This window comes from Phalacrocorax carbo, chromosome 3 (assembly GCF_963921805.1).
Source record: "Phalacrocorax carbo chromosome 3, bPhaCar2.1, whole genome shotgun sequence".
Classification (NCBI taxonomy): Eukaryota; Metazoa; Chordata; class Aves; order Suliformes; family Phalacrocoracidae; genus Phalacrocorax; species Phalacrocorax carbo.
The window spans coordinates 45,004,621-45,030,976 of record NC_087515.1 but is presented as its reverse complement, the minus strand read 5'-3'; the positions used below and the strand labels follow the sequence as shown (position 1 = coordinate 45,030,976).

The 26,356-nt window shown below is 39.6% G+C and overlaps 1 protein-coding gene across 5 annotated transcripts in view; it reads right to left on the bottom strand.

Moving 5' to 3' along the window:
- Nucleotides 1-5,265: 5,265 nt before the first annotated feature.
- The window catches only part of ESF1 (ESF1 nucleolar pre-rRNA processing protein homolog), a 32,627-nt gene continuing 11,536 nt past the window's right edge, over nucleotides 5,266-26,356 (bottom strand). For all 5 annotated transcript variants that reach the window (XM_064446751.1, XM_064446750.1, XM_064446754.1 and 2 more), the window contains exons 9-14: nucleotides 22,819-22,980; nucleotides 14,509-14,630; nucleotides 13,074-13,164; nucleotides 10,658-10,719; nucleotides 9,689-9,835; nucleotides 5,266-9,120 (exon numbers count right to left, since the gene is read on the bottom strand). In XM_064446751.1, coding sequence (XP_064302821.1) covers nucleotides 8,821-9,120; nucleotides 9,689-9,835; nucleotides 10,658-10,719; nucleotides 13,074-13,164; nucleotides 14,509-14,630; nucleotides 22,819-22,980 — 884 coding nt within the window. In that variant the 3' untranslated portion in view covers nucleotides 5,266-8,820. The remainder of the gene's footprint in view (nucleotides 9,121-9,688; nucleotides 9,836-10,657; nucleotides 10,720-13,073; nucleotides 13,165-14,508; nucleotides 14,631-22,818; nucleotides 22,981-26,356) is intronic.

Genomic DNA, 26,356 nt, shown 5'->3' with positions numbered 1-26,356 from the left:
CCTCCGTTCCCTGAAGGTGGGGGTGCAGAGGATGGATGTTTTTAAGACAACTCACCTTGAATGTAAGGGGGGGATTTATTAATCACAGTAGCTGTAGGACCAAGGAAAAGACCAGTAATTTTTCTCATTGATACTGGGACACGAATCACCGCATTGATGCGGACTGAAGCAGAGTGGTGTGGGACCTCGATCCCATCTAGAAATCTAGTTATCTTAAATGCACTGGGAAAAACACAGTCGACACCCATGACTTTAGTGACACTATGGTTACCGGGAGAGGGAGCCCCCATCAATACCGTGGTGGCCATAGGACCTTTCCAGGCGAACCTTTTAGGTGTAGATGTATTTAAAGGGAAGGCAGTGGTGTGATAGCCAGGGGAACTCGTGGTCTTCTGGTATCCCCCAGATCAGGCAATTAGCTGAGATGCCTTGGGTGGAGGTACACCTATTGCAAACAGCACCTGCCCTTGCCCCCTCCAAGATTACCAATGTGAAACCTTATCTGTTGCCATTAGGGGTGAGAGAAGGGGTAGTCCCAGGAATTGAGGATCTCAAACAATGGGGTATTTTACTGCCTACCCATCTCCTGTACAATTCCCTGGTGTGGCCAGTGCGCAAACGTAATGGAAAACGGCAGCTGATCATTGACTATCGGTGTTTGAATGCAAACACTGGTCCCCTGACTACAGCAGTACCCAACGTAGCCAAATTAATTGCAACCGTTCAAGAGCAGGCCCGCCCTATCTTGGCAACCCTTGAATGTGATGGACATGTTCTTTATGGTTCCACTGCAGGAGCGTGATTGAGATCAATTTGCTTTTACTTGGGAAGGACAACAATATAACTTCACTCGCCTGCCTCAGGGATATAAACACTCACCTACCCTAGCCACCATGACCTAGCACAGGAATTGTCAATAATCCCATCAGAAAGAAGTTAAAGTCTACCAGTATATTGATGACATACTAGTAGGGGGACTATGCAGGACTGAATTATTAATTGTCTGGGAGGAATAGGCCTCCAAATACCAAAAGAAAAAATACAAACCTCTGCCAGTGAAGTTCAGTTCTTGGGCGTCTGGTTGAAAGGAGGGTCAGTTTGTATTCCTCGGGATGCCCTCTCAGCAGTGGATCAGGTAAAGACCCCAGAAAGTAAAAAGAAACTGCAACGTGCCTTGGGATTGTTGGTCTTTTGGAGAAAACGTATCCTGGACTTTGCAATAATTGCACGCCTCTTACAGGACCTGTTGTGAAAGAGGGCAATTTGGGAACGGGCTCTAGCCCGTGATAAGGTATTGCACCTTCTGGTGTTTGAAGTAAGCACCCATCAAGTTTTGGGCCCTATCCACCCCACCGACCCGATTCAGAGTGAACGGGGACTGTCAAGTCATCTCTGGCAGAAGGGACCAGAAGGACCTATTCGACCGACTGGGTTTTATTCTAGAAGTTCTAAGGATGCTGAAAAGCGATACTCCAGTTGGGAAAAAGGGTTGGTTTGTAGTGAGTTTAGCCCTTAGAGAAGCTGAACAAACCATACGCCAACAACCTATAGTTTTCAGGGGACCTTTTAAGGTAATTAAGCCTGTGTTAGCAGGGACTCCTGCTAACCCCTGACGGGGTGGCCCAAAGGGATACTGTGAGAAAATGGTATGCTAAAAGTGAATATTATTGTAGCTGTTTTTTCCGTCACTGAAGGTGCCCCTAAGGTGTTAAGCATGAAGGAAGAAGTGACAAACCTTTTGGAGGAGGATACCCCGCCTCCTGCTGTTAAAATTGCCCCACCGTTTCCAGAGGAGCTGCGAAATGTGTGGTTCACAGATGCCTCTGCCAAACGAGAGGGTAAACAGTGGAAGTATCGGGCTGTGCCTATTAATGTGGCTACCAAGAGGGAAATCATAACCAAAGGCGAGGGCAGTGCCCAAGTGGGAGAGCTAGTGGCAGTATGCAGTGTGTTCAACAGCGAGGGAAGAGCGGGAACTCCGGTGTGTATCCACACTGACTCATTTGCAGTATTCAGCGGGTGCACAGAATGGCTCCCTCTTTGGGAACGGAACAACTGGGAGGTGAATCAGGTGCCAGTGTGGCAAAAGGAGAGGTGGCAAGAGATCTTAGGTATTGCCAAGCATGGGGATTTCACAATAGCGTGGGTGCCCTCCCACCAGGAAGGGAGTGCTCCGACAAGTGATTGGAATAATAGGGTGGGCGAGTTGGCCAGAATTGCCCCCTGCAGGAGGAGAATCAAACGGGAGAAAATTGGGGTAGGCTCTTAGACCTGTTACATGTTAAATGTGGCCACGCAGGGCCCAATGATTTATACGAGGAGGCGCGTGCCGGAGGCTGGCCTGTCACTCGGGAAGCTTGCAGGACCTGTATCTCGGCTTGTGAACAACACGGACTCCGGCTGGAGCGACACCCCATGGAAGAATCCCCACTCCATTTGAGAGATAATAAGACCCTCTGGGAAGTTTAGCAAATAGATTACATTGGGCCTTTCCGAAAGTCGGAAGGAAAACAATATGTACTAGTCGGCGCGGAAGTAATTTCTGGCCTAGTCTAAGCCGAAGCATTTCCATGAGCAACGGGAGAAAACACAGTGCGGGCCCTGAAAGTTTGGTTTAGCTCCCTCCCAAAGCCTAGTTCCATTCAGTCGGAGAATGGCAGCCGTTCTACCGCTGCCAGAGTACAGGAGTGGGCACGGGGAGAGGGAATCAAGTGGGTATTCCACACCCCAGATTACCCCCAAGGCAATGGGCTAGTGGAGCGGACTAATGGGCTCTTAAAACAATTTCTGAAACCTCATAAGCCACATTGGGCGGAGTGTCTCCGGGACACAGTTACCTGTGTCAATGACCGGTGGGGAATAAATGGATGCCCCCGACTAAATGCCTTTTACCCTAAACCTCCAGTTTTAATTCCAAAACCTTAAGCTCCTAATGTTCCTGGAGAACCAACCTTTCTCCCTGGACAGACAGTGTTGGTAGAAATGCCAACCATTGGGGCTGCTCCCCTCATACTCGCTGAACCCCTTAACAGGCATGCCTGGAAGGCTAAAGATGCCTGGGCAAAGGAGCACAAAATTAACACTCGCTGGACTGTCCCCTCATCTTAACTGTGCAAAGCCCAAGCAGGGTGAGTCAACACTTTGTTGAAACTTTGTTTCATTTCACAGGCGACCTCTGTGGGAACCGGACAGAATGTGGCGAGATGAACATTTGAGAGCAAAAGGTCAGTTTTGTTGTTTCGGTGTGTTGTGTGGACCGTGACCCCTGGATTAGTTAGTTATCCCCTCAGAGACTTTGGGGATGAAGGGAATGATATAAAGAATTCCTTTATGCAATTGGCTGAACAAATAACAAGTGTTTATAATATCACAAAATGCTGGATATGTGGAGGACCGGTTGGTCTATCAAGTTGGCCCCGGGTAGCTATGCCTTTGCTACCGAAATGGTTGGTGAGCAGATACAGTGAAGCAAAAGGGAATAAAACATGGGAAAGCTCACATGATTCACCATGGCACATAAAATTTCCAGAGAAAGGTAAGTATTGCTTGGCTAGAACGCAAAAGGATGGCCCCTCTGTGGGCAACAGCGCGTGCGAGTGGACGAATCGGAACGTAAGCATAGCCGTTCAGGTGGGGGAAGAGCTGCATAAAAAGGATGAATTAATATATACCTATGCCTGGGTGAAGGATGAGGGAGGCACAAGCGCATTTCCCAGATTTTGGTCTCTTACGCTTAATGCAAGTTGAGGTGACAGTGTAGGCCAGGGTTGTATTTGGGACCAGGAAGCAGGAGCTTACAACTGTAAATCTTTTAATAGCGTAGATTGGCCCCGTTGGAGGACAGCATGGGAAGAACTTTGTTCAGACATACCCTATTGTGAAAACACCACAAAGTAATCGCTGTATTGTCGTGTTGGAAGTGACCCATTTGGTTTAGAGCCCACCCCTTATTTTGACCCCTCACCTCATACAGAATGTTAGAGAGGACCCTTTGCTAATGGGTCAGTAGCCCTTAAGGGACACTATTGGATATGTGGAAACCATGCATATAAAGCGCTGCCAGCAAATTGGTCAGGAATATGTTACGTGGGGTGATCTGTCCCTTGTTTTTCTTACTCCCAGAAACAGGTGGAGACCACTTGGTTGTTCAAATATTTGAACATATTTGAAGTGGGAAAAATGACCCAAAATTATTGATACCTCCCTCACTGATGGGAGTGGCTGGTCCTGAGGTAAAGACACGTGGACCCCTCAACGTATCATACGACATTATGGACCCACAACGTGGAACCCCAACGAAGGGGTTAGTGGTGCTCGAGAACCCATTTACAACCTAAATCGCATTATCCGGCTGCAAGCCGTAGTAGAAGTTATTACCAATCAGGCAGTTGAGGCCCTTGACCTATTGGCAGATCAGGCAACCCAAATGCGAACTGCAATTTACCAGCATCGAATGGTTCTCAACTACCTACTAGCTGAAGAAGGTGGAGTCTGTGGGAAACTGAATGACCATGATTGCTGTTTAAAAATTCATGACAGCGGCAAGGTCGTTAAACAAATTACTGCTGGAATACGAGATTAGCCCATGTTCCTGTGCAAACCTGGGAAGGCTGGAATGTTGACCTGTTCTCCTGGCTTCCAGGAGGCCCTTGGATTAAACGAATCTTATTTTACCTACTGTGTGGTCTAGCAAACGTCACTGTTTTTGCCACATGTCATCCCATGTTTCATTCAGTTAATCCAATGTGTCGATGCAAATCTGCAGCTTGTACCCACTGTGTCACCTGATGGAATTAAACAAATTAGAGCTCCATGTCAGCTTGTGTCTCCGCAATATGTTTCCTTTGGGGTTTTTTGTAGTATGGGAACTGAATTGTTACTGATGGTAGGCATTGGCCTTGTTTAAAGTTGATATCATTACAATGTTTTGGCCTTTATAGCTGAAATATTTGTTATTGATATTTTATCTTTCTGCCCTTCCTTCTATCCTTTCTCTCATCGCTGTCTCTATATCTGCCACCAATGTTGAGCCACGGGGTGGCGTAAGGGACTAGAAACTTGTCTCAACATTGTTGGCAGGACAAGCTTCACTACCAAAGCTTGCTCACCACGGCAACTGAGCGGGATAGTTTGGTTGCAGGGGCAGCCCGTTGAGTCCTGCTAGGCAGTAATGTGTGTCCTTTTGCCTCTGGAGTACATGCCCTCTGCGCATGCGCCCAGGCCCAGGGTTGAATTGTTAACCCAACAGCGGATCATGACACTCACTTCTAACAGTCCTGTTCTTTAATGTGCTATTTAATTAATTGTTGTCACTTCTGCTGGTTACATGACACCTAGTGAAAGGGAAAAATAAACCACATTTCAAAGTTCAGAGGTTAAAAGTTCTGGATCTTATTTTCATGTTTAAGAGGATGAGATACTCAAAAACACGCTTTGTTTTGTTTACACCATGGGTAATGAATTGCAAAGAATTCTAGATGAGCCATGACCACTTCTTACCAGACTTCTGAGATACACTTCTGCCAAACACAGAAAAAAATAACCCCAGATTTTTTTTGGCATTATTTTGGAAATCTGGGGATTAGATGATGGGCTTTGAGCCAGTAACACTTAGTAGTTACTAACTTGATTTTTAAGAAAGAGGTAAAAAAAAAAAAGTGGATTTACACCTGAAGGTTTTATAAACAGACCCAAAACTCCCATCTAAGATGCGTACTGGAACAGATCTTACAGTTCTTCCCAACCAAGATGCCCCCTCAGGACTCAGCAACTCGTGAACAACAGAAAAAATTCTTAATGTCCAACTAGATAGAATTATCATATGTTAAGCATTGACACTAGATCAAGTACACATCACCACACAGGAAAATACGTTTTTAACCAGTAGTTAAAGCCTATGTGAAAGTCTGCCCTTTTGGTTTTATGCATTTTGCCTTGCTGTGACTTCCAAGTACAGGCTGGGTTTCTTGAGTGGACATGTCCGAGTACACTCAGATGCTGCCACTGAAGAAGGTAGCCGGTACACGTGAAGAAAAGGCACAACATAACTTACACCATCTAATTTCATTAAGAAGTCATCGCTGTTTGGGGATTTTTTTTTGTTTTTAAAACTTTGTTTTTTTCAGATTAGCTCTCCAGCAAAGTTACTGTAAAGGATAGGTGCACTGCAGAAGTACAGAAGTTCTGTTGGAGAGCTTTGTACCAGTGAGTCATTCAGCATATCTGGGCGTCCCGGATGAGCAGAGATTCACTGATGCCACACATTGTCTTCCAGTAAGGTTATAAAAGCACTGAGCCAAAAAGCAAAGCACTTCTAATTTAAGTGACTCTACTCAACTACTGCCAGGAAGTCAAATACAGCAGGTGATACCTACTGCTAGTGCCCAAACAAGGAGCACTCCTTTGTAAGGGTATGCATGTCAAATGTGTCAAAACGTATTTTGTAGAAATGGGCAGGGTCAGAGGATTCAAGGGACAGTGGTTTCTTACCTTTATCCCCCAGCAGATTTGCTTTCCCATACAAATTATTTAGTGAAGTCATGGGAGACTATCTGTCTGTGGACCCGAAATTAAAACAGAATTTGTAAGCGCACCAACGCAGAACAAAACACGCTTGTCCCTACAGCTATAAAAGGGTGCTGTTACAAAGTAAGTACCTACAACAATTAGTTCTACCCAAGCTGTATTTTTGACAGAAGCAGTTAAAACAATTTTGAACTTACAGCTTCCCTATTGAGAAGGTGTAATATTTTAAGTGCGCGTTTAGTATCGCCCGTTACCGGTCCATGTTAGAAACCAGCTGTTGGGTTTGGTGGAGCCTTCGTTTGACTTCTGTTTCTGTTCATTTTGCTTTTGTTCTCAGTTGTCCAATTTTCCACATGCTTTACACACAAACACTTGCCCTTCCATCACCGGTTACTCTAGCATAGCCAATCTCTAAATCTCATTCAATTCCAGCTACTGCCCCTACTGCATTTCATATGCCTACAATATGTAACCCATACAATGAACCACACTTAAGAAAAATCTGTACCAGTACATGGTATGCCTAAATTTTACCCTTTCAGATTGGCGTCACTGCTGTGTGCCTGGAAATTGTATTGTATGTGCCAGTCTTCAGAAACAGCGTTAAAGACAACTACATTTTCTATGCTGCAAATTTTATTATAGAATTTATGACCTTTCATTATGGGAGAAGCTCGTCACCTTACCCACCATCCCTATCAGAAGCATATATGTACACTTGCATCGCTTTTGTATGATGCTTAACATTTTCTTACGTAGCTACCATCGTCTCTCCTGTTTGATGCAGGCACACTTCCCCTGGTGGAAATGCTGTTTCCCAAAGCATCGTTCTTTCCTCTCTTTCTTTGTGAGTTTGTATGTTGCTGAATATCACTGTGTTGTTCCCCACTGTACACCCATGTTCAGAAGCTTCCTGCCACTTCCTGTGGGATAAGTTTTCCTTGTTCGCCATCGCAGCTGGTCAGTTCTAACTGTGAAATGGGTTTGATGGATCGTGCCATATTGCTTAAAAGGCTAAAATGCCCAGCAGCTGGAACAAAGTTATGTATGAAAGACACTGTGATATCTCAGCTTTTTGTGTTAGCTACTTGAACAGCCTCTCATGAGCTAAATCTCACTCGGTCATCTCCTTCACGTAGTCACATATATTTCTTTCCTATAAACACTAGTTCGGTTATCTAGTTTCTAACTGCTTAGAAATGAACAATACTTCTTTACAATTACAAATCGCCTTTCAGTTCTTGTTCCTAACATTTTCGTTCTTTTTTGATATAATGTATTTCCATTACAGCTAATACAGCAAACACTTCAAAAAAAACCCAACCAACCAAGCAACAAACCAGAAACCAAACCCTAAAAAACCCAAACAACCCAAAACAAAACAGAACTTCGACAAATCAGTTCCCATGCTGCAGGGAAGAAGTATCATTTTCTACCCACTGTATTTTCCCTCCACTGTTGGTACCATCATCACTGACACTAATGCTAACATGGCCAACCAACAGGGTTTCTAATAATATCTTTTTAAAAAAAAAATTTGCAATGCCGGAAGACTTTGTGTAAGTGGAACTGTACTAATGGGAACACAATAGTAATAGGAGAAAGTTTCATTTTAACATAATTTCACTGAGGCACAGAAAAACAAAATGCAGCAAAGTGCCCAAAACTCCTTTGGGCCAATTTAAACCATTTGTTTCCAGTATATATTAATGAAACACTTCTAAATGGCAAATTTTTTGTTAGATCTAAAAATTATCCAGGAAGTCTTCAAGTATTTGGAGAAATTAATGAAGCATACATGAACTCTTATAAAAATATACAAAACACCTGTACGCAAAATCTCAATTTTTAGTTATATTGCTCCCTTCTTTAGCAACAGAGATAGGTTTTACAGACTTCCGTGGAACTGAAGACATTAAGGCTGCTTAGTCTCAGCTCTAAACCTCTGCAGAAGTGTTTTTCTTATTTATAAATACAATCATAATTGCAACTACTTTTTGTAGCCATCTTTACCACTTCTATTATCTGTAACAGCTGGCATGATACAAATCAAACGGCCCCAAAACCACTGATTCCTTACATGTTTTCAAGGTGTAGTTCTTCAATAATAGGACAAAACAGTATTTTTTTTGTTACAGAAGGAAAGAGTGATTATAAGTCTAGTTGCTTCAAAACTCACCATTATAATTAAGTGACTTTTAGGTGGATAGGAATCAGAGCAAGCTGTAGTAACTTTAATAGATGTCACCATGTTAGGAGAACTGGGACTAAAGTAAAGTCTGAGTAAAAGTTCGGTTATTTCATCTTCTGCTTCTTCCTTGCCTGAAACTCTTCGGTTTTACTTTTGACAGATTTTATTAGCATTGACAAGGCAGGATCTATGGCTTTCTTAGGAACATCTCTTTTCTTTGCTGCCTTGCTCTCCTGTCCCTTGCTTGCCTCTGTAAGCTCTTGCTCCTTTTGTTCTCTTCGGCGAGCTTTCTCTTCCAAGATCTTTTCTACTGCTTTTGTCTTCTTGAAATTTGGATCTGAAGGATCCAAATTAAACAAGGGAGAAGTAAACATGGCTTGGAATCTTCTGTCGGCAACATTTACCTGAAGGCAGAAAAGGAGTATTTTAGGTAGCCTTGACCCACGATAGCAAAGCTCTTAAACACAATAAAATGGGAGTTGCTTAAGGAGTTATAGCTCACGAGATTGTTCACCATTCCTGGAACTGCTCCACCCACAAAATCCCAGTGAGTGTCAAGCAGAGCACCAGAAGACACTAGTGGTAAGACAGACAATATTGTTGAAAACTGACCAGGATGAAAGAAGCAGCAGGTAACAATCAGAACAAACATACCAACAAGTATTTGAGGCAATGAGTTTCCTCAAGGCCTTGCAAAAATAGCGTCTTGTTACCTCGCACACAATTTATGCCCCTTCAACCTTGTATCAGAATATTTCTTTTTATGAAAACAAAACCAGCTGTTTTTGAAGAGGTTTAAAACAAAAAGTTGTTTTTGAAAACTGCCTGTAACTCCCTAGAAAGGTAGATCCACATTGTTCTTCAGATAGAATAAGGGAGGAGAAGGATATGAGAACACCAAATTTGTCCTGAAAATAATTCATGTTACCAAAAGGTTCTAGGTGAGCCTCAAAATCAAGAGTATATCATTACCTGGAAGTCATCTTCCAGTAATTCCTTCTTTTTCATTAAAAGTTTCTTTTTCTTCTTGCTCAAATTCTGTTGTTCTACTATCTTTTTATAATTAAAATGTTTTCTGGCATCATCCTCATCATCTGTCATAAGTAGGGCCATTTCAGCCTGTTACAAAATAAGAAAATCCATATAGACAATGAAATTAAGTTTTCGATGGAAAATACAGTAGCCCATTAATGAAGTCTCTGAGTCTACATACAAATGGGTTGAAATAGGGTTGTCAGGGCAGTATTATCTCATCCTTAACACTCTTTTAACATTTTGAGGTGTAGTATTAAATATGATACTTTATATCCTTTTCGTTAGATATAAATGCAAATATCCACACACAAACATACAAATAATCTAATCTGAAAACTATATCATAACTCAGAAATCTCAAACGGATATGATTTTATATTGATAGTTATATAACAAAATAAAAATTAACATATATGAATTTAATACATTCAGTTAACTTGTTCTGAGAAAGGGTGAAAAGCAAACATGCAAGAGCAAACCATTCAATCTTCAAGGTTAAAAGTCTACAGGACTAGGTTTGAACACACAAATGTTAAAAGGAAACATACAGCACTGCCCGATACGCAAATGTACTGGGGTAGCTTTAAAGCTACAGGGACAATCAGCTCAACCAGAATGGCTTCTGTGCCCTTACATTTCAGTGTTACCTCATCCAGCTGAGCTGTGTTCAACTACAACCTTCCAGAACGATATCATGGCGTAATCTTACATGGTCCATGCTTTGATGTTCTACTATTATTCTTGGGTAATTTTTGTTCCAAAAGCTCTCACTTTTAAAATTACACTGTTTCCTTCTATCGCTGGCCTATGGATTTTAGTAGTTCCACTCACAAACACACAACACAGATATTTGCAGAGTCGAGGCAATGCAACATATGTGTTTCGTAACATTTTAAGCCACTTTACCTTCTGTTTTTCAACCTCGTCTTCTGAGGTACTTTCAACCAATTCTGGCTGCTTCTTTAAATCTAAATGCAAATATAAGGCATGCACACATTTATTCAAGCTGATGCATGAGAACATAATTTACCTATGAACAGAACCTCTAAGTGCATATTGTAGTCAATACTTAAACATCAGCTGTGGAGAGAGGGTGAAAAGATAAACCAGCTAGACTTAAAGCAATAAAAATCCACTGACTCTTTGTTTAACTTAAGGAGGCAGAAATATTCAAGCGGTGTAAGCAAGTCAACAAAAAAGAACAGTTAGAAAAAGTAGTTCTACTGTATTTTTCATAGAGCAGTAGAGAGAAGTATCACAACAGTGCAGGCAAACAGATGACATTAAAACACCCTGGGAGTGGAGTAAAGAGAAACTAGTTTATATACTCATAAATGTAACTGAAGTGTCCTGCAGTTCTTAAATGTAGTAAATACTTCAAAATAAAAAGCAAATATGCATCTCTTCTCTGCCCAGCAGACAAGTCTGCCAGCTGAATAAGAGTCCATCAGTCAAGGAAACCCCAAAAAACCAGTTTTTAAAACTTACGTGCATGGCTAAAAGACCATATTGTGCTGTTAACCATGCTAGCGCAAAAAAAGCCTGAACAGAATAATGGGAAGGCAAATATGGTTGACTCTGTTCAGACTGAATTGAGTATTCTTCTGATGAAGCCTTCTTATTCTCTTAGAATTTACTTTAGATACACAGTGCTGATTAGACAGACATACATAGTGATTTCTAACAGCATAAGGCATTAGTCAAACGTAAATTTTAATGAAAACATACCCCATTTATAAATCCAATTATTCTCTTTGGAATGCCTGTAGACCTTGATCAAGAAGGTGCAAGAAAAGCAGGTTTCCTGACCTGAACCACATACTCTGCCCTTTGAGCTTGGAATTACAGTCCCAGGCAATTTATTACAGTCCACTGGGAGTACTCTTAAGGAAGATATTTGCCTCCATTTTTTTTAAGCCAGATTTGAAGTCAGACTAGAAATACAAGCATGCCAGAAAAATGTCAAGTTATATCACTAAGTATACTCTGGAACAGGACACATTTCTTGAAGAAAAATTTTTCCTCCCTGGACTATTCTCTTGACTGGTTCTGAATGGATTCCAAGCTGGAAATGGATTTCTAGAAGAAAGAAACCACCACCAAAAAATAAACTATCCAGGTGCGCAATGACATCAGCTCAAGAACTAAATCGTTGATTTAGTAGTTCCAGAAAACGTGCAGGAAAATCAGATTCAGATATAATATTTTTACCTAACCTACACAATTTATGTTAAAGTGGAGAAGGGAGAAATGTCTTCTGTAAGAGTTCAGCAACTATGAGATCTTTTTTATCTTCCCAGAACTGGCTAAACTACAGAAGAAGAAACAGGGCACAGAAATGCGAAGTGAAGACAAGTATTCTAGAAGGTAAATCAGTAAATCTCTTAAGACTTTCCACCCATCCCCTGAAGAAGGGCCCTCAAGTCATCTTCCCTTGTCTTTCACTATCTGTAGGATCACAGAAGTGAAGATCGCTTATCTTCAGGCCTTCAGAGACTTCTGCTGCTGCAGATGGGGGTGAACCAAGCACTAGTATCAAACTACTTATTTCTTACTATGACCCTATGCAGCTAGTAAAAACAGCTTGGTACCTGAAATCACTCTGACCACTAAAAACTTTGCATCATGCTGAAAATAATTTTGTTTTAGAATTCACAAATACGTGATTTTCTCCTTCTCCTGACATAGTCCCTCTCCCCACATACATTCTGGAAGTGCCCCCCACCTTTTGCACACGTACAAATGTAAAACCTGTGATAACAGTCCGCTCCAACTGACTCCAAGCTCTCAGATTTCATCTACCACCTAATCCCCACTCTATTTACGTTTCTAGGCAGCCAGCGTACAGTAGTAAAAACGTGTATTGGACTAAGAGAAAAGAAAATTTATTTCTTCTGAAAGACAACTTTGTTTACAATGCAAAAAAACATTTGACATTTACGTAAATGACTCAAACTTCAAAGGGACTCGTACATATTGGGGTCCTCCTATATAAAAGGAAACAGGCATTGAAGGCAGTGAAGTTCTTGTCTCTGGACTGCTTAGGGGAGCAGATGGTCAGCTTGTTTTTAACAGCCATCCCCAGAAATTGGCTACATAATGGTCCCTGGTGAAAGCTAGGAGAACAGTGTTCCCTACCATTCCACACATCACAGTTTTCATCATTTTACAGGAACAGCCCCTGCAATTTTAGGCAAACGACACCTACTTTATGTAATTCTGAACATGCTATTTCTGCATTTACACTAGCTCAACTTTGTTTCCAAAGTTCATTATTTAAAGAAAGGGCAGATCTATTCCAGAAGTCACCCTCCTGACCTACCTGTTTTCTCAAATTCTTCAGCAAAATATGGGTCGTTGAGATCAACATCAGATGGAAGTTCATCCTCACTCAGTTCTCTCTCGGCAGTAGCCTGTAACAAAGCACAAACATTAATCCCATCAACATATAAATGACTACTAAAGTTTCAGTGGAATTAGATGTTCCTTTTGTTAATAACTGTGAACATGAAAACTGAAATATTGTATGCTGAACATCATAAAACTAGAATACACTAAAATTGCTAGTAAAGACAAATCAACAATTTAAAAGCTCTTTCACAGATTGAAAGCTTTCTGTGTACCTGAAAAAGGGATATTTACATATTCCATGGACCTTTATTAGATGTATCCACAAACTGTGGTGCATTAGGTAACCATACCAACAAATTAGAGGATAACAGCATTGATATGCCCTTACTTTATGTTCCACAAAAGCTCTACTTGGAAAAAAACTTGAGCAAGGAGCTTCATTTTTTTGCTCCAAAATTCCCACAAGACCTATTTGGGATTGAAAAGAACAAATTTTATTACTGGAAGTACTGTGTCATACATCTTGCCCCTTGACTTAATTTATCAGACTGAGCAAGAATATTGCACTAACAAAAGTTGCTCTACTACCTAACAGTGCTACTTAGTGTATTCAGAGCACTCATCTTCTGTAAGGCGTAGGAAGTTACTCATCAAATGCCAGTTAAAACTAACTGCAATGCACAGTGTAACTCAAGTTACAGAGATTACTCTTAAAAACATCACTATGCAACATGAATTACATTCAGAGTAATGTAAGAATTTAGGAAAGCTAGGTTCCGTATGCCACATGCTTTTTTCCTAGCATATGCACAAACATTTCATTTATCTGCCTATTTCTGCACATTACTGCCACAGGAGTCAGCTACTTCACAATTACTTTCTATGTGTGGAAAGATGAAGCAACAGCCATTTTCTCGTTACTATAGGGCCATTCTGGTATTCATACACAGAACTACTTATCAAATTTACTCTTGCAATTTGAAATTTGAATAGTTCTTCACGGCTATTCTTTGACATTACAGCTTTGGGAAACAAGTCTGTGTTACTTCAGGCCAAAAATTGTCATTATCATAACAACTCTGAATGGATATGCATACAGTAGAAAAAAGACCCTTCCTAATGCAATCAAAAATGTAAATTAAAAACCAACTGTTACTAGGATTCATTTATCTTTAAAGCAACACAAGTGGATAAATGAAATTTTGTGTAAGCATATGTATGCTCAGTACTACCCTGAATAGCCTTTTGCCCTGTAAATTTGATGAGGCACTCTCGGTCTTTCCACATGAGTGACCATTGCACAATAGTACTGGAAGCTATAATTTCTTATTTAGTTTATCCAAAACAAATAACACCACCTTAAGAAAACAAACAACTCTCCCCTACGTGGCCAATGGAAACATTACCTTTCTCTTTTTTTTAAGAATTCTTTTTTCTTTCTTCTTCTCTAGATACTTTTGCCATGGGGTTAGGCTATCCTTTCCTTCCAACCTGTTTTTGACCATTTCTTCAGCAGTTTCTTTGAGGCCTAGAACAAAAAAAAGTTAATGAGATTAATCTGATTTTTATTGTTTTTAAATCAACTCTTTTCTCCTTTGAAAAAAAAAACCCTAGGGGTTTTTTAAACCAGTCTGTGAAAACAACATAAATATTGCTTAAGACAACATCTTTTTAAATAAAATCACTTTATAGGATGTGTTTTTTCCAAATAAAACATTCCTTTTGCAATAAATTGCACAAAAGTCAGAAGAAGAGCTTGCTTATGTGATACCTAGTTCCCAACACTCTTGCTATTCCTCAGAAAAGTCTCCTCTCCAGACATTAGACTGTGCAGTGTACAGGTGCCACTTTTTAAGGATGAGAGAAACACAATAAAAGTAACAACAGCAGACATATACAGAGCCCTTATATTTAATGTACCTTACTATTATCAGTTAAGGTTCACAAAAACACTTCAAATACAGTCCAGTCATTCCCATTTTTGTGCATGGCAAAACAAAGTACAAAAGATGAAGTGACTTGACAACAATTCTGAAATGTTAAATCACTATCAGAATATAAGGGTCATCTCACAGCTGGCTTGAGCCTCTATAGCTGGTGCTCTCCATTTCGCACAGAGAGATTATCTGGTGCTTGCTGTACCAGCATGCCTCGCTTGCGTGGTAAAGTTGCCTTTTATAGCACCTCCATTGCTGAAACTTTGCCTCTGTGATAACACTATGGCAATGCTGCAGTATGTGTGATGACCAGTGTATTTTTTGTCCATCATTGTAAAAGAGAAAAAATAAGCTATTATTTGAATGATTTTAAAGTAAAATAAATCTGCAACTGGAAAGCACAGGGAAACATAAACATCCAAATACTGGTACTAATCTTTTACTAATGTCATGACATGCATGAAGTTAAACTACACAAGTTATTTTCAAGTCATCTAGCCTTTTAAAGCTATTTAGTACCAGTCTGCTTTAACAACAGAAAACTATCTAAAATGAAAAAACAGTACACACCTGGTCTGACAGTAAACCTCGATTCAGAGTTGATGCCTAAGGTAAGCTTTTTTTTTTTTAAAAAAAAAGTTAACAAGAAGCAGAGATTAAGGGCATAGACTGCACGAAACATATCAGCCTCTCAAAGAAACAAAAAATAAATTTGAAAGAATGTTTTATGTTATCACTGACTACCAGTTCAAATTGTAACAACTCAAGATTTATTAAAAAAAAAGAAAAAAAAAGCAGCAGCAAGAGAAATAAGCCATCCTCTTATTTGGTTAGCATATGAAGTTACCAAAAGTAATTTTTGTACTTAACAGCTTCGTGAACCGAGAGATCAAGGAGAAGAGTACCATTCTCTCACCAGATTCAGTGAGGAACTGTAACTGTTAGACATTAACTCAGATCGGCACCTCTTCTGTATCCTTTTGTTATGGGTATGGTGTAAGAGAAGCCCTCAAGTTTGTGTTTCCTGACCTGTCAACAGTTGGGAAAGGTGGCCTAATTCTTTGCTAAAGGAAGTTTCCTCTTTACTTTCAGAGCATGACAGTTTTCTGAGGGTCCTAGAAAAGTAAACCCCACAGAAGTGCAACATATCTGTCCAAATAGTTCTTGCATAACAAGATCAGACAGTTAAGTTTGGATGTATTAATTAGGTTTACATTAAATTAGCACAGACCTCTGCTGTTTCAATGCCTAGCGCTTGAAGCTGCATGCACAAGTATGTAAAATCTTTAATTTAGACTTTTTGTAAATATGCATTCCAATAGTTTCTCATCACACGATCACATTCTACCGTTTCCAGAGGATCTTAACTGGTTGATCTATAGAACATGAACATGCAGCTGCTCAGTATTTTGTGTTACTGTTCAACATATAGCTAAGTTACTGAACATAATAATGTACAGCAAAACCACCAAACATAACTGAACCCTACTCTAGAACAGAATGGAATTTCTATAATGTGTATCATACAGTATTCAATGGTGCAACACCATCCATCACCTTAAGAAAGAATCATTAAATAACTGGAACATCCCCATTCTACATCTAGAATAAGCACTGAATTTAAAAGCCACCTTCACTTTTTGCTGAAAAATTCCACACACTTCAGGAATGCTTTCTCAGAAGTCTTTATACCACACAGCACTTGCATGTTTTGAGGACAACTACTGACTTCAGATGCAGCTTACACACTTTCAGCCCCTTCCTCACAAGACAGGCACTTGCAAAAACAAAACTTCATGATGTAACGAGATTAGCTGACTTGCCTTGCAACACATTGGAGCAGAATTCAGTGGCAGAAAGACAGAATCCACTTCCCTGGCAGGAGGTAACAGCCTGAACAATGAAGTATTTTTCTCCTACCTGCAATTCCTTGCTTCATTCACTACACACTTTTATTTTTTAACTTCCGGAACAAATGAGTCAGATATCCTATAGTTAACATCCCTGTTTAAGACATGACTGATAGATCTTGGGAGCATGTAGGAATCATGTTTCTGCTTCCCCCTCCAAGTCTGATATCTGCCATCTCTCCCCCAATTCTATGTTCTAATTGTCTCCCTTCAGCACCCCTTCCTTACCATCCCAGTCCAGCCCTCACCTAACCAAATCCTACTCTCCCACCCCTCATACCATTTTTATTGCTCAGAAATCGAATTCGGACCTCTCCAGATGTCCGAGACTAGATCCCATTCTTTTTCCCAACTCCCAGGCTTCTCATTTGGCCAGTCCCCACTCCTCATCATTCCTTCCAGCTCTCCTCAGTAATGAGGAACTGAAACCAATTCAGAATGGAAAAAATGGGCGGCCTTCACGGACAGTTGTACCCATCCTCAGAAAAGCAGGCAGAACATTTTTCTGAAAAACTGCAAACACCAATTCCTGTTCATGCGCTTGTCTACCCTCCAAAAATAATTCAAAGGCTGGAGAGCTGGTTACAAAATGTCTGAAACACGAAGTGTGGACAAGATCTAAAATCACATTAAACCATGCCTTTTAGAAGAGGGAGAAAAAAAAAAAGATAAATTGTCCTTCTACTATCCTGAAAGAAGCCAGAATTAACAGTGACAAACTGTTACCACCACAAAAACTGGGTACTAAGCCAGAAAAAAAATGCAAAGCCACAATAAATTAAAGTTATTGTATAGGTTCACTAAAACCATGTCACTAAGAAGCCCTCTCATACAACAAGAACAAATACTTAGTTATTTCCAACTGTACACCTCTCATCTCCAAAGTCAATAAAAGCAGAGTCATCACCTTCCCAGAAACTGAACTGCTATTGCTTTGGATATTATTTTGCAGTACTTTTGTGGAAAAAATTACTGGTCAGGTAGCAACCTTGCAGATTCTCTCTGAAGACAGTAAATACTGAATTAAAGAATGTATGTCATATCTCCAGAAGAAGAGAGATCCAAGATTTCAAAGGAGGTTACAAGAGTTCTCATTTATTTGCCTGGGAAATTGAATCATTTGATCCATCTGGCACAGAAGGACTTGGAGGAAAATACAGCCCTTTCTTGTGGTATTTGGCAGGCTCTTGAAAGGCATCGGAGTTTCTCCACAGATTAGAGTGGCTTAGAAACTACTGTCCAGACCACTTCCCAAGAATAAATGTATTTAAGTGGTCAAAAGGCTTTTGATTGCAGAAGGGGAAAGGAATTGTCTACTTTAGGTAGAATTATTAACTGACCATATAAAAGGCTAATTTATACCCTTAACAACATCAATATTTCTTTTAGAGTAAGTGAATCACACTAGTTTTAGTTAATCTTCAAAAATAAGGGCCAACAAAAGAGGGGGAAAAGGTCACCTGTATTAGCATACAACTAAATCATACCTGAGCTAAAGGATTAAAAGTGTGCTAAATACCACAACAAACCTAAGTATATTGCTTCTCACATTGGTGGGAGAGTGAGGGAGGGTGAGCAGGCCAGAATTTTTACTTCTCTAAAATTTTAAGTTTTGACAGCTTTTGGAAGTTTAATAGCTTGCAACTGTCACGTTTATTAGAAGCTACAAAGATACTTCTCAGGAAATCTAAACAAGCAAGTTCATCTTGCATGTAATGTCTTACCAGAAAAAAGAAGCACCTTGTTACAGGTAGCTAAAAGGACTGGCAGACAGACATATTCCGATAACATTAGAATTTGTCAGCCCTGAAGGTAAGACAACTTAAGTCAAGACAGTTTTCCTAACATAGTGTAACTGCCTGAAAAAAACCCACCACACTTAGCAGCTGTCAAGTGTGAAGAACTACAGTGCTGAGCCCATGCGCAGCTGAGAACACGCTGCTTCATGCTGCAAGAGGCAAAACTGCTTCCATCAGAGGACACGCTAAGCAATCATAGAATCATTAAGGTTGGAAAAGACCTCTAGGATCATCAAGTCCAACCATCAACCCAATACCACCATGTCCTGTCTACATGTTTTCTGAACACCTCCAGGGATGGTGACTCCACCACACCTCTGGGCAGCCTGTTCCAATGCCTGACCACTGTTTCAGTAAAATAATTTTTCCTAATATCCAATCTAAACCTCCCTTGACGTAGCTTGAGGCCATTTCCTCTCATCCTATCACTAGTAACTTGGGAGAAGAGACCAACACCGTGATATAGACTGATACATGTTTCCATATGAGCATTTTTGTGCTCCATCTAATCTGTAACAACATACAGTTGGGGTTTACTAAGCACTTTACAGGGACATGATTGCCTGCTATTCTGCTTCTAATGAAATTTTAAGTTTTCCTTTAAGCCTATCTTAATTTATTTATTAATATCTCCTTCTTCCCAAAGGAAGAATTTTTAAGTCCAATAAACAAAAAAAACCTGTATGAAAAACTGGCTGAATATCACCAAGAAATGCAGTTGTAGTCTCCTCCCTCTTCACCTTCTAAAGGGAGCTTTTGGAGCTGGATAAGGACGCATAGTAATTGTTGCTCAAATCAGATATGATTAAGAAAACAGATAGATGCTTAAATATAACACTGATTTTGTGCCTAAAAGAAACAGACCAAAGAGAGTTCGAACTACGTCTGCTTTATTTTTGCTGGCATTGTGGTTTATTTAAAACTATTATGATTCAAGAATAACTGAATCATTCACAAAGTGTGCTTTCTATAACCATGTGTAAATATTTGTGCCAAAACTCAAATTTTTAAATTAATTCAAATCTCTGCCTTTCAATTGAAAAGCTTCCTAGATTTAACTGTTGTAACTCTGTATATTAAACATGCGGGCAGGAGAAAGATTTTGCAGTAAGTCAAACAGATTAAGGCAGAGCTTGATAATAAAAATATTCCAACAGATATAAAATATGTCTGAAAAAATTAAGAAGTCTTAAAAGATTATAATAAAAACTATTTTTGAATTCCCAGAATGCCCCAACTGAACACAATTAAACTGTTTTGGAATTTAAATAAGGACATTTGTTCAAGAAGAAAAACAACATAATCACTAATGTACTTCTCTCCCATAAGAAGGCACAGCCTCAATGGCGCATATATTGCTAGAGCTATAAACTGCTGCTCAACACATGATGTCTATGCTCCACTGTAAAAAGAAAAAAAAAAATATCTCCCTTTCAGGTGTGTAGGATCCCCTCTCCAAATGCTGCAATGGCTGACATGTTCCCATATGTTAGACGCAAAAGCAAAGTCAAGATACTCAGCTTCACTTTCAGGACTTTTGTTTTGGACAAAACCATATCCCAGGGGCTAATAGCTAGTAGAGGTATTGCCTGACCTCATGGAGGGGAATAGTCTAACTAGCAAAGGCAAGGGAACACTTCTGTGATTTCCAGAACCTCTGCTCTTTGATAATAATCTTTCTCCTCATTAAGAAATGAGGAAACAATAACATTTGCTGCAAAATCATAGTTGCTAAACTTACATCAAATACTATAAACTACCAGTGTGAACTTCATTGCATGCACATTCAGCCCATCATCATACAAACAAATCTGGTTCAGTACACAGACATCCAACTGACTCTAGACAAAGTCAGTCATATTTATCAGAATAATGGGTTTTTTGTTTGGTTTGGGGTTTGGTTTTTTTTCCCATACCTCTCTACAAAAAGATGAGGATACAGCAAAAGTCCTAGGAGCCCTGCAAGAAAGTGCAGTAAGGAAGAGGCTGAACTAGATGTAATATGGAACAAATCCCATTTTCTGAAGTCAAGGTCAGTTGCAAAGAAAACAGGGAGCCCCTGTATGAGGGAACTGAAGTCCATTTCTGCTACAGTTCCTAAATATTAATATAATTGATTTGTAATGTGCAAGGCACAGTTTTAAGAAGCTGAGCCCTTAAGAAAACTACTTGTTCTCCCTGGGGTACTAAGTTCCCTTTAGTCTCCTTCAAAACAATTTTCTGTCTCCTCCAATGAATGGTTTGCTCTAGGTTCCTAGCTATGTCACCATATTATGTTGCTTAATCTTTTTTAATTTACAGAACTTCCATTGATAAAATTTGCAAGATTCTTCAGAAGACAGGCTGTATAACAAACAGAAAAACCCCAAACGTGTTTTCCAAACCAACACAAAAGAATGGTAGCTTTTCTAACTGTTTAAACAACGCCTGGCCTGTATAAATACAGAACACATTCCTAGCAGCAATTGTTTTGATTGTGGGTTCCACCTTCAAGTCTGAAGGGTGGCAACAACAAATCTAAGAATCTTACGATAGCTACCAATGTATGAAAACTCACCTGCCTTGAATGCTCCTGATGAATTAGTGTGCAACTTCAAGAAAGCAAATACTGCCACACTGTGGACAGATGAAGTCAAACATAATGACACAGCTGTGTTGGCAAGCACCTGTCCTATCACACGTGATATATCCTTGGGATATAAGGGGGTTTTGGGAGAGTTCATGCCAGGAATGAGTGGAATTATATAAGCACGACTGAAAACACACAACTGTTTTTAATGCCAGTGTATACTTCTGAATACAGATCTTATCAAGAACTAAGAAATAAAACTATTCTGGTCAGTTCAATCAATTTCACTGACTCAGTACAGACCTGAACAAGATTTAAAAAGCCAGCATTTATATTGAATGGAAGTTACCTGAGCAAATTCAGAATAATATTACTGTACATCAGATATGGATCCCTAGCTGGAATGAACACATCAGTGCTGAATGGGCTGGATTCTAGTATGTGTCTGTCTGGTCTCAGTATTTACAGTAACAGATCAGGCTGTATCTTTACATGGCCTGCAGTCCTACACGTACAGAGCCAATACAGCACCTTGCTGCCCCTGAGGAGGTCTACGGACTGCATAATTCAACCCTCTGAGCATTCACCAAATGCCTCCATTTGTTTGTCTGACTCACTCAGCAGAAAAAAAGAACCAGATTTTTCCTTCTTTTCCAGAGTAGTTCTGCCATTTTAGCAAATTAAATTAAGCTTGCAAAGAGAGCTAACGAGTGCCAGGTCTGGTATGGGCAGTCACAATGAGCTCTAAGCCATGATCAAAGAGGAGAGGCCACACTGAAAACCTTGCCCTTCTTGGATGTATCAAGTTGTTGTACTGTCTCATTTACAACTCAGGGAAGGCACACACCCATAAACAAAATATAACAATCAGCCCGAATGTCTTTTCATCATAAAAGAAAAACACCTAGACATGGTTTTCAGATCTCGGGATGAGTTCTGCTAGGATGCTATATGGTAAAGTAATATTTTTTGCATTTCCAGATGAAAATCTGGATGTCACTAAATACAATCAAATACACCCGCCCCCCCGACTTTCTTCTCCACAGAGCAGTCTCACCAGAAGGTCAGACTTCTCCCTTCCCTGTTCTCCCAAATACTCAGGATTGTGCAAGCAAGACTTTCAAACCATTCCCCTCTAATTTTATGCTACATTTCCAAATCATACTGGTTTTTGCTTTTAGAAGTGTAGATATGTTTTATGACTCCATGGCAAACACAAGAATTCTATTCAAGAAAAACCTATAAAGTGATAAATGAAAAAACAAACACAAGGAAAAAAAACACTGGCAAAAAATAAGCTACAAAGAGAAGCTTACAGCTGAGGAACAGAGTTCAATCATATTATTTCTTCTACTTCCCTCATTTTAATCCATCTGGATTTCAATTTATGGAAAAAAAAAAAGTCAGTTTCTGCTACTATAAATTTGACTCCTTACACTTAATCTCTATTAACAGGCCAATATTGCATATACTCCAACTAAGTTAAAAAAAAAAAGCTTACCTGGAACCCATTTAATCTCCATTCCTATATCTTTTTCTTCCTGTTTTTTCTCTTTTTCTTGGATACTTTGCAAAAGTTCTCTGTACTTGGCAATTTGTTCTTCATCATCTTTTTGGCTTTTCCTGGGTTTGTCATCCTCCATTTCATGGGCTACATCACTAACTAGCAAGACAGAGTAAAGCTATCACAGACAGCCTCAAGATAGTGATCGCTTTCAAAGTTAATTATTAGGAAACACACCTAAGGCACATATGTTGTCTCTAAAATACAGTCCAAAATGTTTTAATCTGTTATTCCCCCAAAAAGTAACCAGTTTTACAATTCTCCCACTTAGAGGAAATAAAACTAATATCTGAAAAGACAAAAGAAAATTTGTCCAGCAAAGAAAGTCGCTGATTGGACACAGCATCCTTTACTGCATTTTAAAATTATTAGTTTCAGAATCCCTTACAGCAGAGTAGTACCTAAAGCTCAAAAAATAATTGTGTAAAGCATTTTGAAAACAGAGTGCTAGATTTTAACAAATAAACCTTGCAAGATTCTCTAACAGAGGTAATTAATGTCTTAATCTTCAGTGACTTGCTGAATTCACAAATGAAGCAAGATGGAAAGTGGGTTTTTTCTTCCTTTTTTTGCAAAAAAAAAAAGAACAAACAAAAACACAATTACAGCATGACTTAGAATAAGCTTTTAAACAAACGTTTTGGATAGAACAGGCTTTTAAGGCTTTAAAGATGCTGCAACTCCTTGAACTGTAGAAAACTAGGTTTGGGCAGGGTCCTTCTCCCCTCCCCAGGTTAGCAGTAAAGCTGTGCTTCCTACAGTACTGACTTGCATGGACAACATAACTGTGTCTAGAAAGGCAGGCCGCAGTTGCACATTAGCACAGAGCAACCTCCGGTCTTTGGCTACAACTTAGGTGTGACGCTGTTGTTCCCTTCCACATCCCATAACGGCAAGAAGCTGGTTGTTGGCTGGGAGCAGAAATCTTTACCTTTCAGTTAACCACAACTGCTTTTCCACTTTCCTCATCGGCAGCTGGGATATCCTAAGAGGAAGGCATCTGCTCAGGGCATTGGATTTTGAAGACTGAGAAAAAAAAAATCTATTTCATCGTTTCTTCTTCCTGGTATCATGTGAAATGAGAAGTAAAGCTATACTGGATGGGAACTGGAGAAATCCTTACGCTAAGAAAGGCTCCCTTGAAACTGGAAAATTAAGGAGCTAACGAATTGTATTTATGACTGTTTTGCCTAATTTTGCTAGGAGAAATTTAAGTGGCAATGTGTACTGTCATACTTTCTCATTTAGATAAAACATGCATTTCTTTTGTCAAATGTTCAACAATGCTTTCATAACAACCCTTAAGAGCCTTTTCATTCTGCAAGCAAATACGGAACACTTGACAAGAGCTGCAAGAAAGGAAAATGAGCTGGATATGTTCTCGAAGTTTGTTCAGAGTTCAAATAATGTTGTCACTAGCTTTTAAGTATCGCGCTGTATTGCACAACATGAGGAACCACTTTCTGATGGATTTTAAGGAAATAACGCTCTCTGCCAACAGCTTGTTCAAAGATTTTTTTTGAACAAAACACACAAACAAAAGTTCTGGTGCATTAACAGCTGCACTGCAAGAGAAATACAATTAAGAGAAAAAAGCTTAACCTGTGAAGGAAGAAAATGCAAAAGCAGATAAAATTTAGAGTACAAAAGACAAGTATACTCTTAGGTTTTTGAAAGCAGAGTAGTAACAGAAGTGCTAAAAGACCTGAGAAGAAAAAAGTTAAAATCCCGAGGCAGGTCAGAAAGATTCCAATACAACAGCTTGTAGGGTTGGTTTGTTTTTAAATTCATCACAACATAAATGCAGAGGTTCAATATATTTGCTGATTGGCAGCTGTGTTAGCTGAGATGACATTCCTGTAATCACAGCGTTTTGAAGAGATAGTAGTCTTAGTTTACGATTACCTTGCAACAGCTGAATATATGATTTTTTTTTTTTAAATTCAGCCTCACAAACTAAAGAGTAGAAAAATTATAGCAGACACAACATTTGACATGAGGTCTGCTCCAAAGCTGAGTTTCTTTTAATGACGGAAAAGATAAAATTCCCCCTCACACCGTAATGGCACACTAGAAAATTCAGCTACTGACCTGAATGCCATACCATAAAAATACACTAAACGTCTCAATTCTATCTGGGGTAGTTAATCAAATTCAGACTGACATAAATGCCCCACAATGCATATAGAACTGCAGAATGAAAAATAAAAAGTTCTATTCTCCAGCATTCAAGAAGCAAGTCTGAGGTAGTAGCGGTTATTGCACTGTACTACAGCATGACAAAAAATGCATTGACCTCAGTCTTGAGCTAGAAAATAGTGATGAACAAAGAAAAACTTGGAGTTTTAACCCTGCCTTCCCAGCACACTCTGAACAAGAAGTTGTGCAAATCCCATTAATTCATCCAAATGATAACAAAAGATTGAAAAATTTAGAATTCAAGGTAATCCAAATAAGCTTATTCAAAGCATATCACAGTAGATATATTTTTACAAAAATATTTTTCAGGGAGAAGACACATACTGGAAGAAGAGAATGTGAACAGATAACAATAAACTTATGACTTACATTATGCATTACATTCTGGTTCTTTTAGCTTTTGTATTTTTTCAGGTCAGGGTAGTCTAACCACTGGAGTGGCATGCACTGGATGCAGTTTTAAAGACTCACTTTGCAAAGCAGGTGACTGTGGTTGCTGCAGCCTTTCAGCACCTGGCTGTGAATGAGAGGTGACTGGGCAGCCCTAGAACCACACTTCTGAGGCAGCCAGAAGTAAGCCAAGATGAACATGCTTGCAGTCAGAGCTAGCTCCTCTCTACTTGTTTCTGAGTAGGGACACACTGGCCTGCAAAAGCACACATAGGTGTGTTCTTTGATTCTAACTTAGTAGACACGTCCAATAGCTTGTATGAACTTCTTAGAAGGAAAGCTGAGATGACCCTTGTTCCCAGCCTTCCAAGCCCTTTTTTTTCCCTTTTTTTTTTAATTTGAAAAACAAACCCAACACAAAAGCTCTTGCAAAATGCTTTGGCAAAGTATCCAACAGCTGCATCAGTTGTATCAAGCTTCTGATGCTTCATAGAAAGAAAGTAACCAGGTTGTGGTATTTCTATCCTGTCCCATGAAATTCCACCCAGGCTTGGCTACATCTGCAAACTCCTCTTGCTAGCTTGTTTCCTTTGGAAATATTTTAGCAATATGACAAAACTAATCCAACAGAAATATTCTAAAAAGTCAGATTCTTGCTATTGTCAAAGCAGCAGTATTGCCCCAGAGTCTCCAAAGCAGCTATGCAGGAATAAGAGACAGAAGCTAACCCAAATAATATCCTATTCAATGCATTTTATAAACACCCACTGGATTCAGGGACAATATTAAATAGTGGCATGTTCTGTATCTGTCACCTTCCACTTCTTAGCCTCCTGTAATAGTTTTAGCAAAAATAAACACATATGAATACTGTCCATTCTTAAGA